The sequence below is a fragment of the Pecten maximus genome, chromosome 4, assembly GCF_902652985.1.
Source record: "Pecten maximus chromosome 4, xPecMax1.1, whole genome shotgun sequence".
Taxonomy (NCBI): Eukaryota; Metazoa; Mollusca; class Bivalvia; order Pectinida; family Pectinidae; genus Pecten; species Pecten maximus.
The window spans coordinates 22,097,206-22,116,501 of NC_047018.1; the positions used below are offsets into that span (position 1 = coordinate 22,097,206).

General features: G+C 34.5%; 1 protein-coding gene across 1 annotated transcript; it reads left to right on the top strand.

Moving 5' to 3' along the window:
* Positions 1-2,821: 2,821 nt before the first annotated feature.
* Positions 2,822-11,296, top strand: LOC117325512. Its single transcript, XM_033881781.1, has 2 exons — positions 2,822-2,953; positions 9,839-11,296. The coding sequence occupies exons 1-2, from the start codon at positions 2,855-2,857 to the stop codon at positions 10,211-10,213; spliced, it is 474 nt and encodes a 157-aa protein (XP_033737672.1). The 5' UTR covers positions 2,822-2,854; the 3' UTR covers positions 10,214-11,296.
* The last annotated feature ends 8,000 nt before the right edge of the window (positions 11,297-19,296 follow it).

Genomic DNA, 19,296 nt, shown 5'->3' on the forward strand with positions numbered 1-19,296 from the left:
ATTGCACAAAAAGAGGATATTTTTTTAGCAGGTACAGTATTAACCTAAACCGTTTAACTTCCCCAAAAGCTAATCATACGGATTGGTTACTAACGAAAATGTGTGATGATAATTTCACACAAAGTAGAATCATACGCTACGATATCACGAATCATAACGAGATAAAATGTGTTTTAACTGAAACAGTTGCTTTTTCGTTTTCCGGGTTTATCGCCCCGTCGGCTCACAGCCAGTGTTAAGGCGAGATCTCCTTGTAGTAGTTGGTGAGTACTTCACTGTCATATATATAAGGGAGACCATTCGCGTGTCACCCAATACAGATCGATACATTGTACCACCAGAACGACAGCACAAACTGGTCCATTACATTTCGACATCATTACTCTTTTCATTAGACAATGCGTTTTTAAAATGCAAATTAAAATATCTTAAGACCGGAATATGGCCAAACCACTGTTTTGATATGATATTCATTGCGGTTTATTTGTCCAGAGAGAGGGGAAATCGCCACTTGAACCACAGGGGCATGTCTAGTTTTATATTACAAAAAATAGTCGGAAATACCTATATGTCAATATATATAGGTATTTCCGACTATTTTTTGTAATATAAAACTAGACATGCCCCTGTGCTTGAACCGTCGCCGTGGTAGGTGAAACAATGATATAGTGATGTTAACGGACCTGTAGAAAATGGGACACTTCCGCGTGTGGGGCAGCATCTTAATATTTAAATTTTGCTTTAAAAGAACAAGAAAGACACTATACAAGGACACAAAAAATGACGAACGTTTGAAGTTTCATGAAGTTTGCCAACCATTTTTGTCTCGTCTTCGACAAAGTTGGGAGTCTAGTATGGCAAGCCATGCAAGTTGTCATGGAGCAATGTTGATCTAGTATTAAACCTTTATATAATATCTTATTTATTATATAAGATATCTTATAAAGTATATAAGATATCTTATATCATATCTTGTAAAGAATCTGACGATGATTTAACTATTTTAGCGATTATAACATATATTTTTTTTTGTATATATATAACAAATTAAAGCTATTAGGTTATTTGTAGATAATTTTCGAGGCTATTCGCCCCCTATATATCATCAACATACACACTAGCTGTCACTTTATTCACAAACACATGTAAATGTAGCTGGACTATATGTCCGTTGTCGAGGACACGAAATGTATATATGTGTTAGAGAAATTAAACTGTTCAACAATAGTAACACCAAACACGCATGCGCTGTGTGGGGGAATCCCAAGTAAAATTTCCATTGGAAATACTTGAAATTCTCGCTACTGGTAGAAGAGGACATTTTGTATTTACTTGGAATTAGAAGAGCGATGTTAAATCCGAACGCAAGCTCGCATGGAGAATGGTATACTTCACAAACGCATACATGTATTGTCATGTTAAAGCATGAGTATTTCCATATCACACTACACACGTATTTTAATGTATTTGGCCTTTTAGTTTCGATATCAAGAGAATGTTTTGAATGCTGCGTTCTAAATTATTTCTGTGATGAATAGATTATATGCTGTCTTGGACGTTAATCGTTAAGAATCAGCTCCCAGTGCCTTCGCTCTACAACCTCGTTTAATAATTAAAAATAATTAATATACGGACTTATGTAGAGATTTGTTTTTCATCAGAATTTCTATTCACAAAAAACATTTGGCGTAATTTAGATTTGGATTGCAGACATCACATTGTTAAAATGTTAGTAAACTAAACACGATCAGATATTGTTTGTTTTGAATAATTTAAAGGAGTAAGTTATAAACATATTTCTTTTTACTGTAACATCTATTTACAGTTGTATGGATGAATTTGGAATTTTGAGATTCGATATAAAAATATTGTTAATTTTCATATGTTTTAAAACTTGAAATTATTATCATTATTTTGGCGTTGGTTTGCTCTAAATATTTCTTTCCACGGTCAGTTTGGACGAGGGGAGAAAAGTGCGCAAATTCCATGCTGTCTATGACATCATCGTTATTTAGCCCTTGGTCCAATGCCAACATTAGTCAAGTGCTGTGTCACGAGTTTTTTTGTTCATTCTCTTTGATATACACGTATCAGCTAATCTGTGTGCAGTTTATACCTGACAATGATTCCATACACATGTACGCGTTATTGTTTATATTTTATTGTTTTTTTTTTTTATAAACAGACAATCGCATCGTCATAATGTCATGACCCACTTGTACGAAGCTAATTTTAGATCAATCGTCACTTACGGAAATTCCCACATTCAGATACCATATTGAAGACTGATTTTGATTTATTTATATTCTTACATGCATTCAGATCCGATTTTTTTTTAATATTTTACAGATATTAAACGAAATTGAATTTATTTGCTAAGGAAGAAGATTTATACAAATATTATTTATTATACACCAAGAAAGAAGAGTGTTGTTTATCCATTATTATGAACTCTGCCTATATTGTATTTCTTAAGATAGCTATAAATAAATTTTAATAGATGGATAAGATATGTAAAAAAAAAAACATACATATATATATACATTAAAAAAAACTCCCAGATACAGGGACATAAACTAGAAATATTGATATGCTTCGATTTAAAGGATAGTGTTGTGTAAGATTTATTTCTTCATCTTCTTTGTCATTTTAGCTCATCTGTGTGGAGTACATAAACTAACAATGGTCAAACATCAAAGACACATGTTATTGTTTACATTTTATTGTGATTTTAACAAGGGTATCATATCTCTTCATCACATGACCCACTGACAGCTAATAATCGACATGTCACGCTCTCCTTAGGCTATAAATAGATATGAGCAATATGTAACGTTTAAATAGAACATGTGCAATGCCATTCTCCTCATATCAGTTAAAAATGTCTTTATGTACAGTGGCATACGGAAGCGGATTAAGTGTTGACATTAATTCCGGGAAAACACACAACAGTGTAAGTACAGCTGTAGTCTGTCTGCACAAAGATGTATTTAATATCAACATAATGTTATTATCATTTTAATGGAACATCAACACTTAACAGGTCATATGACCAATAAATGGTTAGCTAAAATAGTATCAAACGAATGTAATATGTATAAACATAATTTATAAAGTATGTTGGTACACACTGTAAAAAGATAAATGTTACTATATGGTTGATCAAATCTTGTAATAAAGACCGACGGCTTTCATAGTTAAAAACCAGCATGTAAACACGGACTCCAGAAATACTAGTAATTGTGTCTATGTTACAAGAGAAAAATGTCACAGGCATTTGATGATAAAAACGTACCAAGTTGAAGTTTATTATTGTCTTTGGGTATTTGATGCAAACATCGAAGTAAAAGTCTGATAAATTTTGTCCAAAGAATCGAATCGAACAAGCTTAAAATAGAAGGAAATGATCTGATGAAATCGTGATTTTACAATCCGCAATACCGCACGTTCTGGTAGCTCTCCCTATCTCCCATCACTCTCTGATTTAGTAAGTGTGGTTGTATATGCCATCTTGATTTTTTGGTATACCAATGCTATATTATAGGGAAAGGGTTCCAAATTTAAGTTGTACAACTTGTCCCCAATCCCCTTGCTAAAAAGGCTGTAAAATATGTTTGATGAGGAGTAGGTAGCATACAGGAAGTAATATTAATTAACCGGTAATAACTTTTAATGCTACATGTATATATATATTCATTATTATCGCGTTTTTCAATTATCAAATGATAAATTTCTTTTAAAACAAGCAACTTAGTTTTGACAGCCTTTTTTGCTGTCCTTACAGTCATAATTATTCCAGCACTTTCGTGATCGAGATTCTGGTAACATTCAATAAGGCACCTACGAAGATGGAATGGGGTGTGTAGTGGTTCAGTAATGATCTAGATAATATTCATAGGCAAGAAAACTACAGAATCCAACGAATTTACATGCCATTATTGTATAGAATGACTTTTGAATTACTTGGCTTGTTTAACATTATTGCTATTCGTTCTTCCGTAATATGGTTTATCCGAAAGTTTCATTCTGATCTTTAATCGTAGGTTACACAATTAAAACATTCCCGCACTCATTGCTATCGCACTATTGTGAGATACGTACACTACTCTCTACCTAGAGTTGTCGTTCCTTGCACACAGGTGACAATGCATTTGATAAATGGGTAACATTTCGACATACGTACATGTATAATATCTATATGAGTAGGGTTTTTGTATTCACATCGTATAGTGATATGAAAACAGGCCTGGCAAATTCCGCTAATCAGTAAATTAAATGTTGATTGTTTTGTGATGGTTTCCTGTATAATAACTTTTTACTTGTGTGTTTGTATCCTATGAAATAAGATACAAACAGACACGTAAAATCACAGAAGTGAATGGCGCCTTTGGATCCAGTAACAGATAAACTACAAGCCGAATAGTGGATATAATTGCATCATACAGCTGGTTCGTCTTTCTAGGATTGGTCAGTGATGTACTAGGGACCGAAATCAAAGAACGAAAGCTAGGAAATATGCCTAAATGTTAAAATATATGAAGGAAGGGATATGATTCTATCAGTTTGGTATTTGCATTGTTTAGCATCCTATCAACAGCTATGGTATTTCGAGAGCCCGTGTTCTACATCTGAGAAGCTGTGATATGTTCGTGTTTGACTCCCTATGATAAATTGGTTGATTTTGAAATGCATGAAAATTACATTTGGCATTACTTATCAGATTTAAGCGTGGTGTGGCAAAGCCCTGATTATTAAAATATATGTAAGACAGCGTTTACAGTATACCCTAGTTAGTCTATAACGTTAAATGTTCAGTTCCAAAACTTCCAATGGAAACTCACTTTCATTTTCGGTGCTATCAAAAATGCGATATCTGTCGTTCTGAATTCTATTTATAGCTTCTTTCTTGGAAATATCGTTCATGATCAAACAATACGGAACTTTGGCACAATAAAAAGACCAAAGGTCGGGATTTTGTTTTAGTCACTCGAAGCTAAAGTCAACCACAGGAATTTAGTCATGCCTGTTGCTATTGTAAGTACACTTAATTATTATCGGCGAGTGTTGTGTGATAATGGATACTCTTGTGAATAATTATGATCTATATGTAGTGAAATATAGTGTTATATAGTAGACTATACCGTAAATACCATGTATATCATAAAGAACGTACCACATTATACAAATATATCATGGGTGTCTGTGCAAACGTCCAGAATATTTGACTCGAGGTACTGGTAATCGACCGATGTTAGGACGTCATAGGTGTTCAATGGTTCGCACGTGACCAAATTCAATAGTTCATAATATGTACCTTATGCGTATATTTAAGGAAAATCAAATGCATTATCGATATATATATATATATATATATATATAATACAGTACGCCATAGACATGTAAGATAGGTAACTTAGAAACCAGCTTCTTTTGTAATGATTTGAAAAATAACTGTACTATGACAATATAAACATATATGATTAAACCGCTGGATGTCATTTTAATGATTGATAATGATACATTTCCATTTCATTATCAACATCAGATAACAGCTCTGCTGTCAAAGTTTTTTCCCCAAAGTGTAGCATTACCCTGGATGCCATATCTTAATTCATTGGAATAAAAACATCGGTTCAGAATATAAACATATATCATATCAAAGTGATCCAATATCCGAATATTATATTAAGTTGATTTAAACCTTGGAGTTTATCATCTCCCTTGCTATGTTGAAATATTTGTTTAGAGCATTTTGATTTCCCAATATCCTTTCTTGATTTTCATACTTTTCGACCCCAACCGTAACTGAACAAACTAAGTAGATCGATACAGCAGTTTGATTGTGGACTAATATAAGTCTGTGGTATGACGCAATACTTGTAAATTCACATTTCTGCATATTTTGTATCTATTATTAAATATGCACGTCCATGTAAAAGTATTTAGCGTTGTGTACCTGGGACTTTCGTTCAACTACTTAAATTTGATTTAATACAATAGTAAAATATTCCATGATAATTGTATAGCTATTCTTGAAAAATATGTTTACATTATTATCAAAGATGTAAAGCGAAAACGTAAATAGATAAATAATTACTTTTGATAAATATCTATTCGCTTCAACAGTTTTTTATACGCCATTATTATAATTATTCACTAACATCTTAATGCACCAGTACAATAATAGCATGGCTTGATAAATATGAGTAATATATATACAGTGTATAAGAAAATAAAACATATTAGCAGTCCAGATAGTAATGATAGACATTTAATTGTCCAGAAAAAGAGAAGTAATTCGGATGCTATAAAACTAAATTCCAGGAACACTGTGACCTGGTGTGTACAGGTATATATAGTAATGAAACTCCCAACGTCATAACCCCATCACGATTAACACGTAGATGCGTTCTGATGAAGGCTTTGATCGTTTTACCAGGTATGATGATAAGGTATGTAGCTAGCGTATCCGGAAAATGATCGTGTTACTGCTAAATTATGATGACATGCTACTCCATTCAGACGACTCATAAAAGAGTTCATATAAATTGGTATGCAGGTACATTCCTACTTGTCTATCCTTAATCTTGATAAAGTGGAAGACTATCATTCATATAACCAAGGTGTGTACACCTTATACAGTAGTATGCAATAGTTCATTGCCAATGACTCCTTTTTGAAATGTGCCCATCCCTATATCGTCACTATGTAAGCATGTGTAGTAAGTATACAGAATACAATCGTGTTCATGTAATACGGTATTGCATTTAATAAGTATGTTTATTAATTTCAATATTACATGGATATTCGTATTCAGTCCTCAAAATTTTATAGTAAGTTATTAAATAAAAAAAATATCAATATTTTGTTTAGCTCAACAACAACATAGAAAAACAACAAAAATACTATATACAGCACAAAACGCATATATCTGAATTGGAGCTAGAACTAAAACACTTTAGTTATTCTTTATGTTGAATAAAATTTATTCTTAATGATATAGCATAACGATATAATAATAATTATGAATATGTAACTACCAACCATTAAAAAAAACCCAACCTTCTAGCTGATTGCATCATAAGTGAGGTTTATTACGTTATCCACGCCACTGCTGGCTTCCTATTGCCGGTCCTTGATAGGCGTTACGAATTCTTGGAAATGCCCCCCGGAAACTAAAGCTTAAAATACCAAAGTTTCCATGCATTGTCAGGTCTGGTACAGGAAGTAAAAACTATTGGTCTTTTGTACAATACTCGACTCAATTACTTATTACGTTATATTTTAACAGTAATGATCAATTAATGGTGTAAAGCTCGACATCGTCAATACTCTTACGTTCATGTTACCTACAAAAACAATCTGCACCAATCACAGCAATAGGCAACTTCGCTAGCAAAGGCGTTCAATACAATAATAGCCTCATTTTCCTTCTGAAAAGTAGAGTATCGTGTTGAACACTCTTGGCTAGCGAAGTTGACAATAGGCGGTAATGTGATCACTAAGCACCCTAAACCCATCCTTGATACTTCAGGAATTACGATCACTATTTTCATTCCTTTTCATTGAATTTAACAATTATTTAGATATTAGAAAACTTTTTATCAAACCATATTACCCTAAAAAAGACGATAAATACGATTTAAGACAACTTACAGAAACCTACTCTACACTAGCGCAGCGATTGTGTATGTGTGTGTATGTGTGTTACCTTTGTTTGTATTGTATGTGATCTTTCCTGACAAATTGAACTTTCGCTTTCTACACTCTAGTGATAACGTTCACTTTCGCTCTCTATGCCAACCTGAACCCATCCTCGTTTCCAGTGATAACGTTCACTTTCGCTCTCTATGACAACCCGAACCCATCCTCGTTTCCAGTGATTACGTTCACTTTCACTCTCTATGACAACACAAACCTATCCTCGGTACTCAAGAATGTATTCGTGGAAATGTTAAGGTTCGGCGTGGATAAGAAGCACAAACAACGTGACATCATAACAGAGATCAGCTTACAACAAACACTACATAACTCGTCTATAATATAATATGTAATATTTCAATTTAATTGTAAACGGTCACCCCTTGTCGTCTACTTCAGTTGAAGTCGATCGAAACAAGGAAGAGGGCAACTTTTCGCGTGACTTCATCATTACGTCATAATCTTGCCCGTATGTAGTGATTTTATGCTACAATATTTCAGTTTCTGGTGTGCATTATTTACTCTACTTAACAGCTACAAATATTAAATATGTATTTATGAAGTCATACTATTTTGAATTAAGGATTGTGACATCACTAATACCCTCCCTATTCTTAGTTTTATACATCTGGACAATATACATATGGTATTATAGACGAGTTATTTATTGTTTGTTTTAAGCTGATCTCTGCTATGATGCCACGTTGTTTATGTTTCTAACCACGCCACGCCGTAACATTTCCACGAAGTCACATTCTTGGAAAAGCCTGAACCTCAGATTACTAATAAACCTACATGTACTTTAATAGCGAATGGCATCAGATTGGTTGTATTCTCGCCATTCTTCTGATATGTAACATTTATGACTATTTATAAAATAAGATGCTTAGATAGTGTCAGTTTGTGGTAATACTGAAGAAAAAAAAAAAAGAAAAAAATCAACGAGCTGCTAGTTTTGCTTTTGCTTGGTGCATACGGCACCTTTTTCGTTTTTTAATCTTATAAAAGTGAAGTAAAATATAATCCGACGGTTTCTGTTGTTTTATGGCCATTTAAGAAATCGGATATGAGACGACTAACGATCGACAAACACCAAAAACATTCGGGTTAAGTAAAACAGTGAATTTTCGATCTGACTGGAAACATTGTATATCCGTCGTGAAACGATTCCGACTGTCCAGCCTGATGATGGACGTTTTCAGTATGTATTTAGATATGAATTTGACAGAAGACACGATGGTTATGGTACAGTAAACCTTTTTTTATTATCATTTGACAAGAGAGGACACGATGACTGTGGTACAGAAATCTCGTACCTTTTCGTTTATTATCATTTTACAGGAGAGGACACGATGACTGTGGTACAGAAATCTCGTACCTTTTCGTTTATTATCATTTTACAGGAGAGGACACGATGACTGTGGTACAGAAATCTCGTACCTTTTCGTTTATTTTCCCGTCTGGTTTTTGTGGAAGGCTTTCATAATCTAATCCCGTTTGTTTTGATCTCTTTCCAGTATCTTTTCGTTTTCGCACTAATGTCCGATTCCATTGTTATGATGCATTTCAGTTATTGTGCGTATGTATATAAAAATTTACAGAAAAAAAAATATAGAACTTCTAGAGTGTTTTACAAGGCCATCTGTCTTCACATACTTCTTCAGGCGGACTGCTATTTGAAAAAGCCTATGGTGACAGAAAAAAACATGCGGGAGTCTGATTGTTTTTTCATATTTTCCTTCGCACAGAATTCCTGTTTTACATTATCTATATACATTTACATATTTATCTATATCAGACCATTGATTGAACACAAGGCAATGTTATTATCCAGGGATTTTAAATGTCTTGATGTTTGCATGGAAATGCAGCATGTTTTAGATGCAATAGATATATAATTCAAATGTACAATCTCAATTCCATTAAGGTTCGTTTTCATTCCAACACTTCAGTAAATTGGTGGAAACTGATTTGTTAAAATATTGAGCTTGGGTAATGAATTAATTCCTAAATATAGAACATGTTCATGTTCAAAACGTATGGTGTTTGTGATGTAATAAAACCGGATTATTTTGATAACAATCTCATTTATAAACCAATAATCTTCTCCAATAATGCTTTTTAGTTTATGTTGTAGAGTGGACGTGGATGTGGTGAATATCAATGCCAGTCGTTAATAGAACAGACTCATAGCATTCGGGACCTTCCGGATCCGGAAACCAGAGGTATCTTCGTCATAAAGGAGAACAATTGTATCATATACATTGGTAAATCCGGGGACTGTATGAGGGAGAGATTGTTGAGTCACCTAGCAGGATACGACGCACAGGAAATCGGCAAATACATGAAAACACTTTCTAAGGAATACAAGATGGATGCCATCACGGTTGGCTGGGTAAAAGTGGATGCGCCATCTTGTGACGAACACCATTACATAGATTGTCTAGCAAGGCGTCAAAGTCAATGGCCGAAGTGTAACCTAAAACGAGGACGGCCAGTGAAAAAAGAATGACATGGTCTGATGTATATTTACCAAACGATTAAATATGTAAATATGTATTTCCATTTGTAGCTTTGTGTATATGTTCACTGTTAAACTGATCGTAAAGGATAATTTAGAAAATATCAAAACATAATGGAAAAATAGATATTTTTGGAACGAAAATGAATTTCGCTATACAGTCAAGCACTTCAAAGAATGGAATAAAACTGACTTTATTATATACTGATTATCACTCGGTCACTTTATTTCAATAGGAGAGAATATGACAGACTTTTCAAAATCGTTGTCTGTGAAAATGGTAGATTATTTAATGCCTTAATAGTCGTACCAGCTTACGTCAGTATTTCAATGACTAGTTGTATTGATAGCGAAATCTGTCTCTACCCTGAGTATCTCGATATCTCTCTTATTCGGCATATTCGACTGTTACATCAATATTATAAACTAATGCCTGTGTACTATGACGTACCTTTCTATTCCAACCGGTTTGTCAGATCTCATAGGGTACCAGATTAGACCAATTTTTACACTGTACTGAATAATGGGAATATTTTCAATATTCCAGAGATCTGATCGAAATTTGACAGTTGTCTGAAAAAGGCATGATGATACGAACGCGTAAACAGAACAGTAATAAAGTTACTAAAATATCGATAGATTCATATATTGCTGATTTCCCAAAATGTCTAAAACAATATTAAGATATTTAGTACACAGTTTATTTACATTTACAATTAATTCGCAGCTAGGCTTTCAACCTTCTATGCTTTAATCAGACGAAGTGAAGAAGCACAATATGATAGAATGACAGAAGACAGTTAGTCTTGTTAATTTGTTTTTTTCTCGCAGAAATCTATTATCAATTTATCTGTTATTTACAATATATGTATACAGCATTTACAAATACAATTGTGATAAACCTGCACCATCTCTAGCACTCTGTTATTATAGCACAGTATTCTCTGATTTTTACCAATAAAAGCTTTGTTGAAGATTGACTGATAACATTAATGTTTTATACAACCCGAGACAATGCGATTACAAATATACGTAGATATAATGTGTAACACTGAATAAAGGCATTTGTCTTAACCAAATAGTGTCTGTTATTATTAGCTATTATTAGCCAGACAATGTTTATGCGAACCCTAACTTAGAATTTGAAAAAAAAAACAAAAACAAAAAAATAAAATAAATAAATAAATAAAAAAAACAAACAACAACAACAAACAAAAACAAAAACAGATGCATTAACATATTCAGTCTAGACAGCATGAGCGACCCCCTGCATTTAATAATGAAGATCGCACAATACTAATTCCGATATGAAATTAATGCAATACCAATTTTAAACGGATGGAACAATGGTACGATGGAATTTAAATCTTCACCCAGGAAAGTGTGTGCATAAGCACATATGGAGTAACTCTGGGAAAAATATCTTATCGTTAAAACGACCGTCAGATAATCAGACGAAGAAAAAGACGGAGGGATTATAATTGATAAGAATCCCGAAATAGAAAATCTTTGAAAACATAAAAAGGGCATGATGTCTATTATTAGAAAAGCGTTCCAAAACTTCGATATAAAAGCTTCTTTTTGTTTACAACTCATTGGTTACCATCTGTCTGCAGCCTTTTTTTTATTCACTGCCCTGTAGGTAGGACGTAAGAATTGTACCTGCTGCCCCCATTGAATGATCGTAAGAGACGACTAAATTTGGGATCTTATCTTTTCTTTCTGAACAACTTTCTTCTTCCTAATGTTTCCATTGCGATTTCTACCCAGAGTAGTCTCTCCTTACACTCACTTGCACGATGAAGATATTTTGTGAAGCGGGGCAACTCTGATTGATTTTCTGCTTATTTGTTGTTTGGTATTTAACATTTCGAATAGTAGGCATTTGGTTTGATAATTATATACCCTTGGCAATTATCTTTCAGTAGGTATTATTTTCCTAAATGGTGTCGCAAAATATTGAAAATATGATCCTGATTTTTTGACGCACACTTCTGCATACAGACAGTAATTACAGTTTATATATTAACTCATTTGACCATAATGCTTTTCATGAAATAGGATAATATAAGTAAATCATTTGTAACACATTGTATGTTTTTTCTTGAATATGTAAGTTATCAAATTTTCATACAAACTTTTTGTCCAATGGTTGCTGACGTTGTTTTAAACGCCGAGGCACTGTTTTTGTTGTTGTTGTTTTTTTGTTTATTTTTTTTCCATCTGATGGTGGTCTATTCAAACCACTCTGCTTTCGTTGTCAGTGGACTGTGATTCCGTAAACTAATCTTGTTATAGTTACTTCTGTTCAGTACTGAAGGGATATTCTCTCCATATGCAAGTTCCATTTTGTCCGTAGTTGGGCCAATTCAAATTTGTGTCTAATCAGGAGGAACAAAATGGCTGCCAAACATCACATGCAGGTTCCCCTTGATCCTTAGTTGTGCCCATTCATTTAGATCTTGACCGATTTTGAGGATTAGGGGAAACAAGGGAAAAGTTCAGTCTTCTATAGAGCAAACACGTGTACTTTTGAAAACTTTAGTATCATCTGCGAAAATGTATCCATCTGAATGTACTATATCGGGGAGATCGTTTACAAGTAATGTCGGTCACTCATCCTTTGGGTACCCCAGATATTAGGTTTGTCCATTTTGAGTTTTCTCCGTTCAGCGATACTCGTTCCTGTCTGTCGGAAATAAAACTGGCCGTCAAATTAGTGTGTTCACCACTTAGTCCATACGATGGCATTTTACTAAAAGCCTTTTATGTGGAACAGTTTCGAATGCTTTTTGGAAGTCCAAATAACAACTCCGTTATCTAGCAGTTTGGTCTATTCATTTAATACCTTGAGAAGTTGTAAACCAGCAGATCTACCAGATACAATCTGTTTTTAGACAATAAAAAATGACCGGAATGTATTCAGTAATTTGAACTCTTAGAATTTTTTGTCTGATACTTTACACACGACAGACGTTAAACTGACCGGTCTATAATTTCCAGACTCACACTTGTGTCTTTTCTTTAATATAGCCCTGCCTTTTCCAGTCAACTGGTACAACACCTTTTTCAATGACATATTATATAATTGTGATAACGGTGTTGAAATTGATTATTTCATTTCCTTTAGAAGTCGCGGTCGTCATCTATCTGTCCCCCGGGATCTGCTGACTTTCAGTTTAAGTTGTTCTTATAACACAGTTTCACGGTTCATATCTATCGGTTGGAATAGCAACTTCCTAGTAGGAAATGTTTGCTATTTCCATTTCGTCGCTTAGTTCAGTTTCAAATACGCTTTTAACATAAGATGCTAAATATTTGCCTTTTCTTTGTCGGTTTGTTCTTTACGCAACTGGTTATTTCCTGGTTCGGAGTAGAGATCTCCTATTTCGGTTTTGGTTTTTGACTGCGAACTAATGTCTTTCCATATTGCTTTTGGGTAACTTTGCGCCTCTGATAATAATTTCGAATTTCCTTCTATATCCTCTAGTTAATTGTCTTGCTTTATTTCTTATTCGACCGTTCTCTTTTCTAGTTTTTTTTATCACCAGTAATAACCTTTCTTCCGAGAGAGTATTTCATTTAATGATAATGTCCCTGGTTTCTTTATCGATAGGATATTATAAAGATTTTTATTCTGTACTTTTGGTGTTATTTCTGGTACGTGCTCCCATATACATAATACATTCCAACAGCAGTTTACATCATGGTTCCAAAAGTTTTGTATCCAGTCAAATTTTCACGTTCTCTATGAATTTCAATAAAATTTGCTTTATTGTACAAGTTTGTTGCTCCAGATACTTTTTTGCTGTTGTATTAGCATTTCAGTTCAAACACGAGGACACAATGGTTACTCTTTCCCAACGGGCTTTGGTGTTCTAATCTCATAGTCATGTGTTCTCCAGTGGTATGTCCCTTAAGTCCTTAATGCACTCCCTAGATCTATGTTCCTGTGTTACTGCGCTCTCTCCTGTTGCATGTTTCCAAGTTAATGTTAAGACAGGTGAATTGCCCTCATTACCAGGACATGGGAGAATACTTCTGATATAAACTATTATAGTTTTTCATTATTTTCTTTTGACCCGCTCTCAGATATGTACACAAATCAAAGGTTCATCTGTGCCATTTAGTGATGCGCTGACACAAAGGTAATCCTTCGTATCAAGATTAACATAACTTCGGGGTTTTCCGTATAAAGATTCTTACTAAATGTTGTATATTTATCTCCTTAGGTGTATTCCTATCCACAAACTGTAATTTTAGGATTCCTTCCCTTGACCTCTGTAATACCAATGACATGTGGATGTTCGATTTCGGTTCTAATTGAAAGATCGCATGATTTAGTTCGTAGATTGTCTGCATTTGTGTGAAGGCATTTTATAATCTCTTGTTGTGCAGTTGCTTATTCTTTCCTCCTTTTTGTACTTGCTCGTTATTTTGTAATGTAAAAACAAGAAACCATGTTTCCAAATGTCAAAAGAGGTATGTCGCATATGGGAATGTTTCAACCTATAGGTGACCGATTTTGAAAAAAAAAGGGGGGGGGGGGGGGGGGGGGGGGGGGGGGGGGGTTAAAAACAAACCTTAAATCTAAAACATATACGCATTTTCAATTTTTAAAAATATGTATACATATAATCATAATTACTATGGTTACTATGACCGTAAATTTGCAACATTGGCTTTATGCAACTCCATCGAGTTTTTTTTTTGTTTTTTTTTTGTTTTTTTTCCCGAATTCATATTATTTTTGGTCATAAAATGCATCTGTGGACTAACTTTTACAATGTCTTATTTCATTAAATGTACTCAAAGACAAAATCCTATTCCTAAAAAGTGGCCCACTGATGTGCTGGTATCGAAAAATTGAAGAAAAAAAGTAGTTGATGAAATGTTTTAATTTTAGCATTAACTAGACTGACTATAACTTATATGTTCAAATATTCAAATCATCCTTCGTATGTGGTCCCTTCGCCCGTAAACAATATTTGTTATCGCTATTTCTTCGAAAGTACTGGAAGGATATTTCTCAAACTTTATCTGCAGGTTTCCCTTGGTTTCTAGACTGATTAGTAAAATGAATTTGCCGACAGGTGGCCATGTTAGATTTTGACAGTTAAAATTTATTATCGGTATTTCTTGAGACGTACTGGAAAGATATTTCACAAACTTTATCTGTGGATTCCATTTGGTCCCTTGTGCTCATTTGATTTTGAGTCTGATCAGGAAAAAATTACCTACAGGTGACCGTCTTAGATTTTGACTAATAAAGTTCCCTTTTTTTCATCGCCATTTCTTAAGACGTTGTAAAAGTGTATTTCTCAAAATAGATAGTTGTTTACCTTAAGTCACTCGTGCATTTTTGAAAGGGTCTGAAAAATTCAAAATGACAGACAGGCGCCATCTTGGATTTTAACACTTGGAATTGATTTGTTGTTGCTTCTTCTTGAGAAATGCTGGAATCATATCCCGCAAGCTTGATATGCCAGTTCCCCTGGTTAGTGCTGACGTTTTTTATAATCATATTTCGTAGATTTCACAAATAGATTTCACTTGGTCTCTAGTTAACAACGACCAGCATGCGATCATCTTGGATTCAATTCTCAGACAGTTCTTCTTGGCTTATCGTAGATTCCATATGTAGGTTCCCCTTGCTATCAAATGATTTTTTCTCAGTTACAAATTAAATGTTAGATAGTTTGAGTTCCGTGTACATCAGGAAGTTTATCAGTTTCTTTTTTTGTATGTAAGATTTGTATTTTTTCCCAGAAAGCCACCAAGGAGTCTATAGAATGTGTTTACTTCTTTAAAAGGGAAAAGTAGAGAAAAGATTACATATGACCAACAAAAATCATACAATGGGGGACATCAATATCTTGGGATCTTTTATATTCGTCCTGCCTATGTAGCTACGAAGTTTTAACAATTTAATGCTTTTAATGGAAACCAATTACTAGAAGGATGTTTGTCAGTTCCAATAACAGCTGACATAGTAAGCTATTAGTAGTAGTTAACAAAGCCTTTAATAATATGGGGAGGTCTGTCCTGACCTTTGACCTTGTTTTAACTATTCTACCATTGCTTGGTAGGACAATGAGTCGCCAAAGTCGCGTTTCTTATGAAATTAATTCACTCGTTGAACGAAGTCCAATATTAACGAACGTGAGTGTAATATGCTTTTTTATAAACACGAGAGAAATAACACACGTTTAAAATTGTAGGTAAAGGTTTATGATGAAACAAATTGCAGACCAAGTGTTTACTCAATTACAAAGTAAATTTAATGTTTGGTAGCTTGAGTTTCGTTCGTTTCAGAAAGGTAATCATTATCTTGTTTACGTATAAGATTTGCAATTTTTCTTTTCATAAAGCATACAGGTGTCTATGGAACGTGTTTGCTTCGTTGTTCAGCAAAAGATTGCGCACTTTTATTTATCAACACTGAGCGTGACTCTACACGTCTGAAAGCTATCAGATTTAACTCGGAACTGCAATAGCTTATGCATTTATATAAATAATGGGGCATTTAAATATACATTTTCTATACATCTAGTTTTATGTGTTTATATTGACATGTCGGTCGTGCTCTGTAAAAACAGTTCATGTGTTAATATACCCGATAGATCTCGTTACCTGTAAAACGGTCGGCTCATTATAAGATATCCAGGGTCCATAAATCATAAAATAGCAGTCTGAAATATGTTATGCCGTCTGTGGCACGCAAACTTTTAAATAGACATGTTTTAAGATTCATCGAAATCTGATATACGGAGAAATGACTGAGATTATTCTCTTAATAAGAAGATCCTATTTAATTTTGTAATACAAATATTTATTTGGTCGGATGAAAAAGGTTAGAATGTTTTATGTACCGAGGGACATATATTCCTGTTCATTCAGTAAATAAAACTTCGGATCAATCATCCAAATTACTGTACATTTAAATTGAGAAGAAGGTAAGGTCCCCCTTTGAAATTCTGATCGACTTGCGGTGTACACCCCAGAAGTCGACAGAAAAACCGACAAGTCGACCTTGGCCGTTGTCGGACGGGCGGATGGATGGATGAATGGATGGACGTTCGCTGTGCCTTGGACCAGGTGAACTGGAAACCCGGAGTTTTCAATTAATGGTTGTATCATTTGTATTTCTGTAATTCCCAAAGTGAATTCAACTGGTAAAAGTACAGCTACTCGCCGGGATATCCGCGAAAATAATCGATAAGAGCTTACAGACCGTGGTGAGAGATCATTGATCAGTTTGGGCATCACTGAACACAAGGCCCACTAAGATTGACCCATTGACACTCGTCTACTGCAATTTTCTTCATGATAGACAGTGTAAAACGTGTTTTGTAATCCTTCTCGTCCAGGTAAATAGTCAAACGATGAGACGTATCAATGAGGGTCTTTTTGATGCAGATAGGTGGAAACTATTATGTTACACGCAAAACGAAAAAAACAAATGATTCATGGACCGAAAACCGAGGTTTATTACGCTAATACTGGATTGGCCAAAAATGCATAGTGTTGAATATTTTACCCTGATGTGCGGTAAAATGAGTATTTGAATACCATCTTAAATGAAGCTACCATCTTTCCCAAGGGTATCTCTTTATCAATAAGCTAGATCTAACCATATGTATCTATGTTGGTAGGACGTTAAACCGTCCTAATGACCATAGCTGTTTGTAGGACGTTAAACCGTCTTAATGACCATAGCAGTTGGTAGGACGTTTAACCGTCCTAATCATCATAGCTGTTGGTAGGATGTTAAATCGTCCTAATGGCCATAGCTGTTGGTAGGATGTTAAACCGTCCTAATGACCATAGCTGTTTGTAGGACGTTAAACCGTCTTAATGACCATAGCTGTTGATGAGACGTTAAACCGTCCTAATGACCATAGCTGTTGGTAGGACGTTAAACCGTCCTAATGACCATAGCTGTTGGTAGGACGTTAAACCGTCCTAATGACCATAGCTGTTTGTAGGACGTTAAACCGTCTTAATCACCATAGCTGTTGGTAGGACGTTAAACAAACCAAACCAAACCAAACCAAACCCAATCGGACATATATTTAAAAACGGTGAAACTTGCCAGTTGATTTTCTCCGGATGCTTTTGGTTTCTCTTGCTGTAATTGATTTGTCCGTCAACAGAGAATGTAGAGAAAAAATGAGTGCCGGCGATCACACGTGCCGTTACATTATTTAAAAGGTTAACATTAAATTGTAATAAATCGTGGCAAAACTCCTTAAAAACAGAGGAATGTTAATTATGTATGTATCCCGAATTACGAGGGGGACTGTATGTAGGTTTTATTGTATATTAACCAACAATGTGTTACTAGTCACGTCATTATAAACACTATACTGACGCAATCGGCTAACATCGGCTGGTTCCGGTACTTTAACGTCGATCAGTCACGGAGTCAGCCGAGTTTTGACGAGTGTTTCATATCGCTGACAATTTTGTGTTATGTTGGACGTTACCAGTGGTATTATGACCGATCATTATCGATTAGTATATGTTCTTCGTGATGTCCATCCACAAAAACAGACATAACTTCCTCTTAGGTTTCATGCGTATCAATTATGCATTATATTTATTTAATGTTAGCACTCAAATCCTTGCCAGTGTCCAGACGTTGTGATACAAGGTCTCGCAATAATCCAAAAACTCCCACTTTATACTTTTCCAGAGAATTCAAAAGAGTTTGCTGAGATTTTAATATACACACAAAGATATATCGACAGTCTGCGAAGCAGACGAAACTTTACGTTTTCCGAGAAGTGAAGCGTTTTGTAGAATCTGCGTGCCGTCCGATACATGACCCCTACGTCGATACCCTTACCAAATTTATTTGAAGTTCCGTTGCCGTATGAGCAGCGATACAAGTACGTTTGAGGCACAATCTGCAAATCCTTTTGAGATAAAGGCTTTGGATGATGATTAGATTTACTCTGTATCATGAAATAAGCTCGTGTGGTAGGTTATATATATGTAGTTAAAACGGATAAATAGTCATGTAATGGTATGTTTAACGCTAATATATAAACGATTTTCATTAGATGTAA

What these genes read in the sequence shown, in the direction of transcription:
- LOC117325512 (XM_033881781.1), top strand. Translation starts at nt 2,855, where the DNA reads ATGCCATTCTCCTCATATCAGTTAAAAATGTCTTTATGTACAGTGGCA. An exon ending in CCGGGAAAACACACAACAGT is followed by an intron (nt 2,954 to 9,838) that starts GTAAGTACAGCT and finishes TTTATGTTGTAG; the next exon opens with AGTGGACGTGGATGTGGTGA.